This window comes from Gobio gobio, assembly GCF_949357685.1.
Source record: "Gobio gobio genome assembly, chromosome: 11".
Lineage (NCBI taxonomy): Eukaryota > Metazoa > Chordata > Actinopteri > Cypriniformes > Gobionidae > Gobio > Gobio gobio.
In genome coordinates this window covers 18,280,471-18,296,334 of record NC_137104.1, presented here as the reverse complement: position 1 = coordinate 18,296,334, position 15,864 = coordinate 18,280,471, and the positions used below count along the sequence as shown (strand labels likewise).

Below are 15,864 nucleotides of genomic sequence, written 5' to 3'. Positions count from 1 at the left end.
ATACAGCACTCTTTGCAGCATTTAAATGGGTCCGATATGTTTTGTTGTCTGCGCGGACTCGCGCATATGATTCACGCTGCGCTCTCGAGTCTCTAGTCAACGGCTCTGGTCTAGACTACGTTGCGGTGCACGTAAAACTATCGTGAACCCAGACTTCATTCGCCTCAATTGAAAACATATTTACACTGTCTGAATCGTTTCCTATCGCATATATAGTGCGCTATGTGCTGTATGTGCTGTAACAACTGACCGTTTTTTTCAGACGCAGTTCAGGGTCTATTTATAATGCAGGGGGCGGGACTTCAGATTCTAGAGAGCATTTGATTGGACAGAAGATTTGATGAGAAGGTGAAGTCTGCGATGATGTCATCAAAATCTGTGATTCGTTTTAACGAAAGTGGGAGACTAAGTTTTGAATGCTTATATCTCCTAAATGCAAATGTTGTCATTGTTTTGGAACACACTAGCTTATTCATAACCTTAAGGCTAAGATAATCATACTAAAAGCTAAAAAACTTTATTTTGATTTCAGTGGGCCTTTAAGTTGGTTGCTTGGTTCTATGGTAATGGCCTCTGGTTAGATGTAGGCTTGCATTAATTAAGTGAGTTCAGATCTATGGGGACTGAATAAACAATTCTAGAATGATCAATGTGGAGCACGGGCATCTAGGATATCAGTTAATCCCCTCTGTCTAATGACCAAGACTGACGAATTTGTGATTAAGAGATCGTAATCCGGCCGGTGCGAGACTCAAAGTGTTATTGGGATCCAGGTGAACAGGTATAATTTCAACAAAGGGTTAAACAGAACAATCAAATGTGTAGTTAAACTATTATACAAATGACCAAATGGCATTCTAACCTAAATTCGAGGTCATGATAAAATGGAGTCAGATAAAAGTAAATTGGAATTAAAATCCTTTGCCCCACTGAAAAGACAGAACGTGCAGAAACCTTCACCCGCTTTTCGGAAACCGTCATTGGGACAATTGGGAGGGCCTTACACAAACAAACAAAAATAAGTACCCGTCCTTAACTAGAACAGTTAACTCAAGTGTTGCACATGACGTGCAATTGTCTTTTTTTTTTTACACTCAGCGTGGTCATAAAATGCATCATTAATTACTCAAGTGTCGTGGTTACTATGCAGGAACTACTAGTGTCCTGGACCATTATTTTAAAGCGAAACCGATGTTTCTCACTTTAAAATAATGGTCCAGATCACTAGTAGTTACTGCGTAATGACTAGCTAACACTTGAGTAATTAGTGGCGCATTTTATGACTTTATTCAGAGTAAAAATTATGGCTGATAACTCAAATATTTAGTTTAACTATTTGAAAATAAATATTAAATAGTCAATTAATTACAGCAGATAATAAGTACATTAAAACATTAGCATATAGCCTTCAAATATTTAATACATATAGGCATGTAGCCTATATTTGTAACTTAGTAAATGTTGCTTTAAACAGGTCAAGTTAGTAATACAATGAATAAGAAACATAATACACCTAATAGAAGAAGTGGCAGGTCTGTCTGCATTTACACAATGCATAGATCTATTTTGAAAAAGACTGTCACGTCTGTAGCCATCACTGTCAATAAACTTAATTTTGGATTCGGCCCCACATTTAAACACGGTTGTCACTCCTGAAACTTTGCCGTGTGCATTTAGAAACATGAAAAACAAAACTTTCATTCAAATTGTGAATGGGTTATATACAGATGAACAAAGAGAGCTCCCTTTATAAAATCGCTGAACTTGTCAGTCACTTCAGTTTTTAGTTATATATTAAATTATAGTTATAAATAAAAACGTTTTATCCCTATTGAGCGAATTCTGAACAACTTGAACACCTCTGATTGATTGGTCACTGCATTCAGGTGTTCAACACTGGCTACAATACTGCACGTTTTAAACATTTAACTCTTCACAGAGCTAAACAGAGCTAACTCTAAACATTTAACTTGCTCACAAATACGAACAGGAGCGTATGAAAGCAGCCACCTATCAGCCTGTATACAACCCAGTACTCTGTATTACAAGTACTGCAGAAAGGCTAGTAGGCCTATCCTATTTTTTTTTTTTTACTTCAGTATTTACTTGGTACCAAAGTACAGGTACTTTTGCCAACAATCAGAACTAAAAACACTTTCATTTCAACGCTTCGTTTTGATGGTCCCTTTAACACATTTTGTTGGCTATGTAACATTGCACCTACAGTGGGGAGAACAAGTATTTGATACACTGCCGATTTTGCAGGTTTGCCCACTTACAAAGCATGTAGAGGTCTGTAATTTTTATCATAGGTACACTTCAACTGTGAGAGACGGAATCTAAAACAAATCCAGAAAATCACATTGTATGATTTTTAAGTAATTAATTTGAATTTTATTGCATTACAAGTATTTGATCACCTACCAACCAGTAAGAATTCCGGCTCTCACAGACCTGTTAGTTTTTCTTTAAGAAGCCCTCCTGTTCTCCACTCATTACCTGTATTAACTGCACCTGTTTGAACTTGTTACCTATAAAAGACACCTGTCCCCACACAATCAAACAGACTCCAACCTCTCGACAATGGCCAAGACCAGAGAGCTGTGTAAGGACATCAGGGATAAAATTGTAGACCTGCACAAGGCTGGGATGGGCTACAGGACAATTGGCGAGCAGCGACTGGCAGCAACTGATGACGCAATTATTAGAAAATGGAAGAAGTTCAAGATGACGGTCAAATCTGCCTCGGTCTGAGGCACCATGCAAGATCTCACCTTGATCAGCCCAGAACTACACAGCAAGACCTGGTCAATGACCTGAAGAGAGCTGGGACCAGAGTCTCAAAGACAACCATTAGTAACACACTACGCCTTCATGGATTAAAATCCTGCAGTGCACGCAAGGTCCCCCTGCTCAAGCCAGTGCATGTCCAGGCCCGTCTGAAGTTTGCCAATGACCATCCAGAGGAGGTGATGATCCAGAGGAGGAATGGGAGATGGTCATGTGGTCTGATGAGACAAAAATAGGGCTTTTTGATCTAAACTCCACTCGCCGTGTTTGGAGGAAAAAGGATGAGTACAACCCCAAGAACCCCATCCCAACCGTGAAGCATGGAGGTGGAAACATCATTCTTTGGGGATGCTTTTCTGCAAAGGGGACAGGACGACTGCACCATATTGAGGGAAGGATGGATGGGGCCATGTATCGCGAGATTTTGACCAACAACCTCCTTCTCTCAGTAAGAGCATTAAAGATGGGTCGTGGCTGAGTCTTCCAGCATGACAACGACCCGAAACACACAGCCAGGGCAACTAAGGAGAGGCTCCGTAAGAAGCATCTCAAGGTCCTGGAGTGGCCTAGCCAGTCTCCAGACCTGAACCCAATAGAAAATCTTGGGAGGAAGCTAAAAGTCCATATTGCCCAGCCACAGCCTCGAAACCTGAAGGTCTGTATGGAGGAGTGCGCCAAAATCCCTGCTGCAGTGTGCGCAAACCTGGTCAAGAACTACAGGAAACATTTGATCTCTGTAAAAACAAAGGTTTCTGTACCAAATATTAAGTTCTGCTTTTCTGATGTATCAAACACTTTTCATGCAATAAAATGCTAATTAATTACTTCATAAAAATCATAAAATGTGATTTTCTGGATTTTTGTTTTAGATTCCGTCACTCACAGTTGAAGAGTACCTATGATAAAAATTACAGACTTCTAAATGCTTTGTAAGTGGGCAAACCTGGAAAATCAGCAGTGTATCAAATACTTGTTCTCCCCACTGTATATGTCTACTAACTCACAGTTTTGGTAGAATATTAGTAGACTTGTAGGGTTAGATTAAGGCCCAATTCTATTTTATACCCCTTTGCCTTCCCCTACCCGTTCCCCTTGAAACAAAGTGCCAAGGCACAGGGGTGAAAATATTCCCCTAAGAAATGGGACACCACTACTATACAATTACACGTCATCATACCCCGTTTCTTTTATAAGTGTCCTGTAACATCTAACCAGTATGAACAGCAATGAAGTGCGTAGGCTATATCTAACAGAAATCAGGCGCGAGCATGTTTAACAAAATACTCACTCCCAACAGTTTTGCGCTGTATTTGGACTTAGGAAACTGTGGCTCATGTTTTTCAACTGAAAACGAGCGCAGTTTTAGTAAGATGATATAGAACATACAAGACTAGTGAAGCCGCTCTTCCATCGGGCCAAACTGTTCTCTTTGTTTATTCCATTCCGTGCTGATCCGAGCCAGCCAGTATGAATATGGTTTCATTATCTACTGTGGTCCTGTGATAATGTTCATACGTTATACGTCAAGTCAGTCGTTGCTTTGGTTACGCAAGCGTTTACAGACGATATGTGATGTAAATATCGACTGCGTTATGAAGGATGACCAGATAAATATTTTTAAACTATTATTAATGTGTTCAAATCACTCAAATAGTGCGTTTAGCAAGCTACGGAGAAACTGGCAGCCAGGCGACACGCAAGTGATTGATCCCGAGTGGCAACATGCACACATTCTAGCAGAATGGTACTCGGTGGAGGGAAACTCCTCATACCCCTTCGTTCAAAGTGTGGTCCTGAAAAATCTTTGTTTGAAGGGCTATCTGGCCCTTCCCCTTACCCCTCCAGCCAAAAGAGAATCGAGACACCCCTACCCCTTCACGTGAACGCGCAAAACGAAGGGGTAGGGGGAAAGGGAAGGGCTAAGGGGTAGAAATGGGATTGGGCCCAAGTTGACATGTAGTTGCAAAGTTACTCAGTCAACAGAATGTTCAAAAGGGACCATCAAAATAAAGTGTTACCAATAAAAAAGGCTGTGCAGACCCATCTTGTACCGAATCAATTTAGTTAGCAAGTTACTACATTATCGTAGACACGGTTAGGTGGCTGTTTACCAACTGGCATGCGAGCAGTAAGAGTTGCAAGGACCTATATGAGACTAAACATCATTCAAAAATCTTAATGTCAAAACTCAGCATCCTTAAAGCACTTTCTGCTACTAACAACAATTGTTTGAGGGTGTGAAATTCTTCGTTCTTGGCTTAAGAAAAACAACATGATTAAAATTTCAGGACATTTTGCGTGCTCTCATTTTCAAGGACTAGAAATATTCATTCGTTTTCCAGTATGGGAACCCAGGTAGTACACCGTTTGAGAGTTTGCAGTTCTGTCTGAAACCGTATCCACAAACCGTACACATTAAACTCAATCGTGAGCTACTGCGCTGCACGCTTTTATTATATAAAAATCAATGATTTAAATGTCACCCAAAGATGCTGCATGTAGGAAACATGCCAATGGCAACTAGACTTTAAATTACTGTTAAACAGTCTGAAACTCTGAGGAGAACGAGATATAAACAAGACAAGCTTTGAAAGAGACACAGGAGCCAGGTCTAGAATTCAATTTCTTTTTATTTTTTGACATTAGAAAATAGGTAAAAACATATGCCAAGATATTAGGTATTCTCTTTGTAGTCATACGTAATCATTTGCAGGCTGTGCGCACGAGTGATCTTGGAGGCACCAACTTCCAAACAAGTTTGAATAACTTTCAAATGTGAAAAATTCTGTCCGCTCCCCTAAGTCACCAAAAGGTTTCTCCAACCCCAAAGGCTTTAGTTTGCTTCTATTGAGATAAGGCCAACAGCTATGCTGAAAAACAAGCACTTCAATAAGCGCAAATCCAGTTTGGCTTCATTGAAATACAGCCTCAATCTCCTAAAGAAAACAAACAATAGACTCCTGGCACTTGTATTTCATCACTAATCCCAAGCAACTCCCTTGGTTTGCCGATATCGTTTTAGGCGTGTCTGCTTATGTGGATGTTGGAAAACGTAATGGAATGTTACTTCAGCGACAGCCAAGGTGGAGGTGTCCAAGTGTTTGTCCCGAGGGGCTACAGATTACTCAAGCCAGATTCCACATGGATTCAATTCATTTTCATCACAGCACATTGAGAGACCTTTAGGTTATTACCAGCAATTCACACTGAAGGAGGTGGCCAGCAGCCACAGTTCTCCAGGACACGAGCCAGAAACCATCACAAGTCCTCCACGTGCACTCAAAACCCGACTCCCTTGAGAGGGTGTACTGGTTAGGTGTGAAACTAGCAAAATAGCCATGCAGGCAGGCAGACAGACAGACAGGCAGACACAGATTTGTGCAAGTGTTTAATTTGCATTCGTAAAGCCATGCTTCCCGTTTTCAGCATGCACAATGTGTTAGGGGAAAAGAGCTGCCAAACCACAATCCCCGGTTTCAGACCACCACACATGCCTTGCACATTGCCCCAGAGGCATTTCACCAGCAGCTGTAGGCCACGTATGTCCGACACAAACAGATATGACGGTGTAAACAAAGACCCATTTAGTGCACACAGTAGGCTTGCCTTGAACGTTTCCTTCGTTTTCTCTTTACCCCCTAGCATCTGTCCGGAAAATAAATATTTCCATCATCTGCTTTTGTGATTTATCATTACGCATTGGTCAAACTCCTACCCATGTGCACCCATTGTTCGACGGCACTTGAGCGAGCGGTGGCTGATGCTTATTAAAATCTGTGCTGAGGACAGATTTGTCTCTAATGCAATAAGGCATTAGTCCTGTTAGCCAGTCGGCAACCAGTGGCGGCTCCGCGGGGGACGGACACACTGTCATCGGCGGTAATTGGTCAGAATGACAGGCTCGAATCGCATGTGTGCTGAGGGGGGAAGAAATGAGCAAAAGACAGAAGCTACAGCGATACACACTGACAGCGAGACAAACATGCACAAACGCCATGCAGTGCCAAATTTAGACTCTGCACAGCAAGGATTAGAAAAACAAGGAGAATTTATGGAAAGCTCTCAATTAGGGCAAGAAAGACCTTTATCCAGAAGGTAACAATGTTAGTATGATTTAGATCAACAGTTGCGCTATTTTGCGAACCCCTGGAGATTTGTGCGTTTGGTTCATAAGATGGAAAATTCAATTGTGATTCACACAACAGTTCCAGCAGCTTAAACCCATTCAAACCTATCTACTCAAGAGCAATACAAAAATTACCATGGCAATTAAAGGACAAAGTCTGTGCTAAGAGATAGGGACGGGACAGCTCTAAATTAGCATGTACGTTCCGCCGAGCTAGGAACTGGGGAAGACATGCTTGTCTTGCAGAATAAAGCACTGGAGTATTGTCTGAGGTAGACGTCTAGAGAGCCTGGACAGAATTTTTCGAGCTTGTTAAAATGATTTCTCGGCCAACATGAGCAGAAGAGGTCAATTTAAAGATGTTAAGTGTGCTTAGAAAGCATTTGAGGTGAACAGTAAAGAGAAACTTTCCAGTACAGAGAAGTGACCTTGCATAACCACTGGAGAACAGATGTACAAAGCACCAGACTTTTCCACTTCAACCCATTAAGAGGTTGCTGGTTTAAATTTTAGCTGACAGGACCATCGATTTCTGCCATTCCACCCCGTTCAGAAGCTGTCCAGTCAGACTGTCCATGGTTCCATAAAGACGCTGGTGTTCAAAAGGTAAGATTGCTCTTACACTGCAAACAAACACTTGTCTTTTCCTGTAGAAGAATTACAAGTCCATCAGCAAAGCAAGCAAAAGGGAGCGCACACACAACTCTGAGACAAACATCTGAATCATCTTGCATGATGAGTTCATCCATTACATTAGGCCACTGAAGCTACCAGTAATTACCGAGCTGAGTGTATAGTGGAAACCGGAAGCAAGCCCATTAGGGCACTGCAACTTTGTACCATTTAGAGCTTCTTGCAGAACATGCAAATTTGGAAGGCTTTGACTCATCAGAACTGAAATGGACTAAAACTAGAGAGAACAAGTTTCATAACTGACCTGAGGAGAGGTCTGACATTCTTGTTTAAACTTTCCATTTCCACGAATTTCCAGGCATCACATCCTGAGGGAAGAGAGAACACTATGAGCGAACCACCAAACATTGCTATGATAAACTATGTTGTATTGATGAAGCTCATGCAATCTGCCAAGATTGAGTCATGCAACTCAAGCTTTCCCAGGTAACATTTTTAGGTAAGACATTGAATTTCTCAATACGTTAAACAATTAAAAATCGCAAAAGAAAAAGAAAAAACAGGAGCAGCATTACAAACATAGATGGATCTAGATTTGACAGCACTTTTAGCATGAGTTGCATTACAATTCTGCTCTAGAATGTTAGTACACAAATATTATTATAAGCAAAATCTTTTACTGCGTGTTTGTATATTTTTCCACTTTACTTTTATATTTTTAAACGACTGAATATTTTAAATCATTGCACGCCGTCACCAAATACTTTTAAGTAAATAAATGTAACACTACTCACAAATTTAGGGTTAGGGTTACCTTTACAATGCTGCACTTAAAAGTTTAACAGTCCTCTCCTGCCTTCTTTACTAAAAGCAGCCAACGTGTCTTGACAAATATGGCCCCTGCAAGCTTAACTTTTAAATTCAAATTATTTCAGGCTGTAATACATTTCCCATTCTGAGAGAGACCAAAAATAAAATGTCATTCAAGAAAAGTTTAATACATACCCAAGCATCGAATGCTTTAGTTCTCTCTATAGACATTAGGAAGCTATCCAGGTTATTTTAAAGAGCACAGGTCTTACCTCTAGGGTCCTTTTTAAGTATAAAAAGAGAGAGAAACATTAAAGGTGTGCTTTTAATCGTCAAATCAAACACTTTAAACAGACTCCTTTAGTGTAGTTTACGTCTTCAGACTACATGCATTGGTTTAAATTTAAAATCTGTTTTTGAAGAGGAAGAATGGTTGGAACCGAAGGTTATGAGTTATTTAAAAAGGCCATTTCAGATTTTATGAAGACAAAGAAAAATAAACCAGGTTAAAGTTTCATAAAAAACAATCTAGGCTTTATTGACAACTGCTGCAAAACATGTTTTGGACAGATTTAGTTACCTATTTAGGCAAGCTTACACATGTCATTCTGCATTTTATGGAGAGGATACAAATACTAAATGGCAGTAAAGTACAGTTTGGATGTTGTTGTTTTTTTCCTTTTTCCTTTTTTAAACTATGTACAATAGTCGGTTTTAGCTGCAGTATCCCTTTACATAAGAAAGAGATGACCCTTGTGGAGATTGTTGTCCAAATCCTTTTTAAAGCAGTTTTTGCATGCAGTTTATATATGCATCCATGATATCTGAAATCTGACTTTTGATTTTTTTTTTTTTTTTTTTTTTAAACATAAGTAGCCAAACATGGGTTATTCTACAGAACAGTTTTGAAGAGTAACATCTTATTTTAACAAATTAAGGATTTGAGGACATTCCATCTCAACAGCGTCTAATTGGGCTATATTTCAAAACTCTAAAATACAAGGAAAAATATTGAGGTCTAAATCTACATTTACAGCTTTTAAGACTATTTAAATCAAATGAGGAATAATCAATGGCTGTTGGAAATACAATTAAAGACATTTTGACCTTTAGTAATTTATATTCCTTATTACAAAACAGACATTAAGTTTAGGGTCTATTTGATATACTAGTATTAAACAGAATTTTGAAATGTAGCCTACATGGGAATCTGCAACTGCACCTCAGCAGAGTTTTTAAAGGTAACACAAATTAAAGTGGCGTCCTGAGACACAAAAAGTGGCTGTACAGTTAGGGTTTACCTTTCAACTATATACTTTTCCAATCATTGGACAAACTTTTACCATCGACAAATGCAAAAAAGCAAGGGTAGGTATGAGCAGAGGAAGAGATATTTGCAAAAACAAAAAAACAAAAAACAGCCATGTTTAAACTAATCCCTTCTTAAAGTTATATCGATTCTTGAGGCAATCGAATGCCGTTCTGTCAAGTTTCTTTAATAAAGTCCGAAGTAAAAAACACAAAACGAGTATAAAAAAAGGGGGGAAAAAAAACAAAACAAAAAAAACAGACAATTACTTTTGTCGGGTAGCTTAAAGTGTGAGCTGCCATGGGAGACAGTTGTCATGGCGACACGTTGGGTGACGTTCCACTAGTCAGACTTAGTATCGTCCATAGGGGTGTTCTCTGAACCCAGGCTTAGCCGGTCTTTGAGCGGGAGCTTTTCCACCAGCAGCAGTGCGCTGTGTCCCGTTCCAGTCATCTTGAGCTATGGGAGCAAACAGAGTGCAAGTACGTAAGATAAATGCAAGCAAACAATAGCTCACCAAGGAGTTTAAATAATTGACCTTTCACTAAGCCCCACCTTAAAAACATTACTGACCAAAAGTATCTTGACATGTGCTCAAGGCAATTCTGGGGATGGTCTTAAACTAAAATTTACAGGAATTATCAAAAAAAATAAGGTACCAGTTTTGTTACACTAGTAATAATTTATTTTGTATTTTGTTACAATTGTAATAGCTATAACATGAACCCTCACCCTTTAAATAACCACAAACATTTTTTGAAACCATAAGCAACGGCGAATGAGGAGTTGCCACTTAATTGACCCTAATAAAATAAATAAACTTAAATTCAAAGGCAAAAATCTTACCGTAGTTTTCATACCCCTCCTGTGTCTCTCCATGTCCATAGTCAAAGTACTCTGGTTCTCTGGAAAAAGGACAAACACTGTTCAAACTAACTCTTACACAAGAGAAGCTGGCCTAAATTCCCTAAAATAACATATTAAGCCAAGAACATTGTGCTTTTAAGACACTGGGATGTTTCCAAAAAGCCTCCATAAACCACAATAATTATAAGCCAAGTTGATCTTTTTGCGGAAGCTTGGACTTTCTAAGTCCCAAACCAACAGTAATAATTATTATTATTATTATTATGTACAATCAACTTACGCTTGTGGTTGACTGTAGTAGCTGTCATAGGATTCATAGCCTGGCTCTGTGTAGCTCTCATCATAAGACTGAGGAAACAAAAAAATACAATCAATCCACAGCAGCATAAACTTTGAAATACTAGTGCACTCATCTTCAAAGCAAACTCAGAAGATATCTAATAAAGAAACATACATAGTCTTCATATGAGTCTTGGGCTGGAGGGTGCGTGGGTGGTGGAGGGAGCATCCGCGAAGACGCCGTGGCGGGTGGACGGGCACGGTTGGAAGCTGCTCCTCTAGGCGGCTGGGCTGATGGTCCACCTCTACCTGCAGGAGCTCCCCTTGCGGCTCCACCTCGAGGGGGACCACCACGGCCACCTCCACGTGGGGGCATACCACGACCCCTGCAAGGGTAAAAAGTTAATCTCTACTCTCCTAAATCTACTAAACAATTTCTCACCACATTAAAAATCAGGTTCAGCAGCTCAAACTAACAGTCACAATGAATATTAAATAGGTGCATGTTACCTGGGTGCCCCAGGAGGAGGAAGACCTCCACGGCCTCGGATGGGTGGCCCTCCTCGACCTCTGCCCCCATGTTCCTGACCCCCATTTAGATACTTCATCTCCATGAACTGCTCCTGGCAAATGTCATCCATCATGTCCTGTGAGACAGGCACACAGTTCACTAACATGACAACACTACAGACACTTTTCACAAGAACAAACGCAAATAGTGGTTTCTACAAAATCCGATGCTTAAAGAGTTGGACAACTACACTTCTCATAACAATGAAAAGCCAGCATGAGGACCTGAGAAACCCAGACTTGCATAGCTTGCAGGAGGCCATTAGAACAGGGCCTCCTAATGTTCACAGATCAAAAACATTGTTTAGCGAAACCTTTCAGTCACTCAGTCCAGCTACAGGAGTGAGCTTGAAAACAACAATTAAATATTAATCTGCCGCCACGGGCAAACGCAACTAAAGTTACAATCCAACAACGCAGACGGTTTGGACTTAATGGCCCTTTTGGAATTTATTAAAATCACAGCACTATAAACAGAAAGCTTAGAATAAAAACACAATCAGCACTTCACTGCAAAACATGATTTCTGGGCTGCCAGAGCATATTTCAGAGTACTTACAGGGAACAAGAACTTTTTGATCTCCTCCATGGCATGAGCCATGCGCATGTATGCCTCAGGAACAGGAGCAAACACCTCAATGAACACATGAAGCTCCATAGACAAGTGTGCATACTTCGGCTCTCCACTTTTCCTCAAACCATCCTCCTGAAGAAAACAAAAATAAATTCAGCAGATCCAATTTGTCATTTAACTTTTCACACCTAGCAAGACAACCAAAACATGATGCATCAAATAGCCTGGAATCATCCTTTTACTTAAGTTTAGAGTTAACAGAAATCCAGAACCAAAAGTAAGGTGCCCTAGTTGCCTAAATGCTGTTCTTGCAGCGATCATTCTTACTTTAAAAATAACCTCAATAGCATTTTACCTTGGTTTTGTCCCTCATGGATCCTTTCCCCAGCACAGAGATCTTAGCACCAGTCTCCTCCTGCAGTCTCTTGATGGTGTTCCCCTGTGGTCCAAGGATCTTCCCAACAAAGTTAAACTGCACAAAGCAACAGAAAATTAAATATTAAACAGTGTTTGAAGAAACCTACAGCTCTTCACTTAGCCTGAGTATACTTGTTTTCAAGGACAGAAAACTCAATAGTTTTGATCTTCCTGAACAGGAAAAGATTAAATGGAATGCAAAAAGATCAAAGGCTCTCCTCGACACCAAAGCGAGGGGTAACATTAGGCGGTCTGAACACGCATGAGGACACTCAACTAAAAAAAGGGGGGGGGGGGCAAACACTCTGGAGACAGCAGAAAACATCTGTTATGTGCACAAACCAACAATAAGTGCCCCTCAAAAAAAGGGGTCGGGGGATTCCAATATTTAAAATGATGGTAACAGCGGTAAGATGTGCAGGTGATAGGTGTGTGTGAGTCTAAAGTCATAAAAGCAAAGATCTAACAGACCTTGCTGCCTCTAAGACAGGGTCCACACAATGTCAATTCTGAAGATCCACATGGCAATCCATTTTTCAATAAAATCTCAGGAAAAGCCTAATATAACAAGCTGTTCTAAAAAGAAACCGCCTTTTCGATAGGAATTGAGCAGCATAATCAGTCACATAATTCGCATACCAATCTGATATGAACATAATGCATAAGGGGGGAGGGCAGAAGATTGGATTCTGAGAAGACGGCAAAAAAAAAAAAATTCCAGCTAGTTTCAACTGATCTAGCAAGCAAACTTTAAACATGGAAGGTCAAAGAAAAACCACCGCCATGCCCTCTAAAACAGCAGAGGACTCAATCAAACGGTCTGATCGCCTCTGGCAGGTAAGCTATCACAGGACGTGCACAAAGAAACAGGCATTTTAATATCTTAAGCCTCTTCATTACAAATTACAGGCCTTGCCAAAGATTTGTAAATTTGTCAAAATGCATCCCTGGGGATCTACCATTTCACTCTGATGGTGATTTTCAAAACTAATTAAATTTTTGTCCTGAATAAACAGGTTCTACTTCACTTTCTACATTTTTTGCACAAATTGAAAACCTCCCAAGAATCCTCAGGTGACCCTTGCTTGCGATTACGGATGTATTACACATTCCTTCGACACCAGATCTGAAGCAGAGCACATGTAATCGAGTAAACCCGGCACAGCACATGTTCCTAAATACAACAATGACACTCACCTTAGGGTACTGCTTGACTGGTATGAGAACCCTTTCCTTCAGTTTGATGTTTTTCGTGGTAAAGAGATCCAGGTAGCTATCTGTATCTTTCTCGGTGTCCCCTTTTTCAACCCTTTCGATTTCTAAAAAAAAAAAAACATTATCAGACTAGATATTTGAAGACACTTTACCAATTAACTAGAATACATTATCAAACTGATTCCACCAGAAACATTTGCACACATTTCTTGAATCCCACTAGATGACAACAGGGTCAGGAACTTATTTTTAGAGTTAAAATCACCAAAAGCAGTGTTGCCTCTATTTAAGATTAAACCCCCAAATGAATGCATCAAACTCAAAAAGGATAATTCATTCACTACCTTACATACATAATATTTCTCCTTATACAAATTTATAGGCCTGAAATATTTTCTCTAGCCATTTCCAGGTCATTTTACTTAAATCTCAGAAATACATTTGCCATTTAACGGTTTGCTTCAGGTCGCAAAGAAAAGTGCTTGCCTCAAAGACACTGGGAGGAAACGCCATCAATCAATAGACTCAGCTTCACTAGGGGACTTTTCAATGCAAGTCTGATGCTAAACACTGAACATTTACACGCCTCTGCAAATGTAACTTATGGCACCGATCTGCTGATTTAAACCTCAAGATACAGTTAAACTCCCACTAGACTGATGATATAAGACGTGGTGAAACGAGGCCAGGAAAATACATTTCCTACATAAAAAAAAAATCCATTTCATCTCCAGATGCAACACTTCCCACACTAAACGCACATATGGTGCGGAAGATGGTTTTTATTACTACGACAAACCTCATACTTAAGATTTTCAGCCGACTTCAATTCAATGTGATCGGGCTTGGACGATTTCGTCTTACGCTTTTCAGATATATTTCAGACGAACACGAAACGAATAACTTATGTATAAATAAACGCTAACGTTACGTTGACCCCTTATGAGCCCTCCCAACAAACAATAACGTGTGGTAAAACTTTTTACAATTTTCAATGCTTTTTTATGACTAACTTAAAACACGAATGTGTAATATTTATTATTCAATTTGATACGTTTAAAAAAAAAACATTGAAGACCAATTAACGTAAATGTTGTATAAAATACGTAATTTCTTCGTTTAAACCCCACCACGCGGCTCGCGCTGTACTCGAGCGGAATGGGAATGCTGCCCGGGGGATGACGGGGGCAAAAAACAGCATTACGGCTTTCGACCGTACACGACGGAGACGGGTACAAAGAGCTGATATCATCCAGGAAAAGTTGAGTTTGTCCCTCTGGAAAAGCATTAGATACACACCGAAAATGGCTTCAGCAGCACGTGCTGGCTCGAGCCAAGTACACGAACCCCCTCGCGCGCTGAAACAAGACTTCGTAACGGTCGCCCTCCGTCCCACGAAAGACTACAGTCGAATCCCACCGTTTCCCTCCAAATAAAACTGCTATTTTACAACATCCCGAAAAGTTACGTGGTTACATGTTCACATCTCCCTCCTTTTCAACAAACGGCGTTTACCTGCTGATATAAGTTTCATGGCATGTGTGAACGACGCGTCCAGGCTGTCTCGTTCCGCCAGAAGCTGCGGGAGGTATTTGTTCTCGTTCTCCATGTTGAGTTTGTAAGTTAATGGAGATATCTTTTATAAACACCAAACGTCCGACGATGAAACTATTTCAGTATCCACTTCCTGCAAGAGGTAATACGAACACACGCGTGGCTGTGGCTGTGGCTGTGGCTGTGGCTGCTGTGGCTGCTGCGGCGGCTGCTGCGGCTGCTGCTGCTGCTGAAGACCGTAGTGAGTCGCAATGGCTCCTGTTCTCCGGCGTGCGGTTGGAAACAGATGAACAAAAGCTTGAGACGAGCGCAAATGACTTGAGCGAGCGGAAATTACGTCACGAAAACTAGATGTATGGAACCGCCCACTTTGATGTGAAAGTTTTTAGGTCTATTCAAAATCGAGTATGCTTTGGGGAGAGGCTGTCTGTCCTATTCATGAATTCACACACACACACACACACACACACACACACACACACACACACACACACACACACACACACACACACACACACACAATACTTATAATATAAAACATCTGAAATTCACAATACATTATTAAATATATGAAATGATACACACACACATTAGTGCTGTGCTGGACTGGTCAAAAATTATCTATATTCTTCCATTAAATCTAAGACTGTATGCATGAATTAATATGCTGCTATGCTGTCTGGTTTTTGGAGACATCCACAAAGGTTTGCATAATCTTCT

At 40.3% G+C, this 15,864-nt stretch overlaps 1 protein-coding gene across 2 annotated transcripts; it reads right to left on the bottom strand.

The window, feature by feature from the left end:
- Positions 1 to 5,403: 5,403 nt before the first annotated feature.
- On the bottom strand, positions 5,404 to 15,624 carry khdrbs1b (KH domain containing, RNA binding, signal transduction associated 1b). Of its 2 annotated transcripts, XR_013817476.1 has the most exons (11): positions 15,106 to 15,493; positions 13,573 to 13,694; positions 12,314 to 12,430; positions 11,944 to 12,090; positions 11,325 to 11,461; positions 10,990 to 11,200; positions 10,816 to 10,883; positions 10,515 to 10,573; positions 9,938 to 10,127; positions 7,854 to 7,917; positions 5,404 to 7,563 (listed from the first exon to the last, which is right to left on the bottom strand). XR_013817476.1 is itself a non-coding variant. In XM_079828831.1 (9 exons), the coding sequence occupies exons 1-9, from the start codon at positions 15,197 to 15,199 to the stop codon at positions 10,021 to 10,023; spliced, it is 1,062 nt and encodes a 353-aa protein (XP_079684957.1). In that variant the 5' UTR covers positions 15,200 to 15,624; the 3' UTR covers positions 8,868 to 10,020. The 2 variants fall into 2 exon arrangements, 1 of the variants encoding a protein (XP_079684957.1); XM_079828831.1 differs by lacking the exons at positions 5,404 to 7,563; positions 7,854 to 7,917 and having other exon boundaries at positions 8,868 to 10,127; positions 15,106 to 15,624.
- Positions 15,625 to 15,864: the final 240 nt, after the last annotated feature.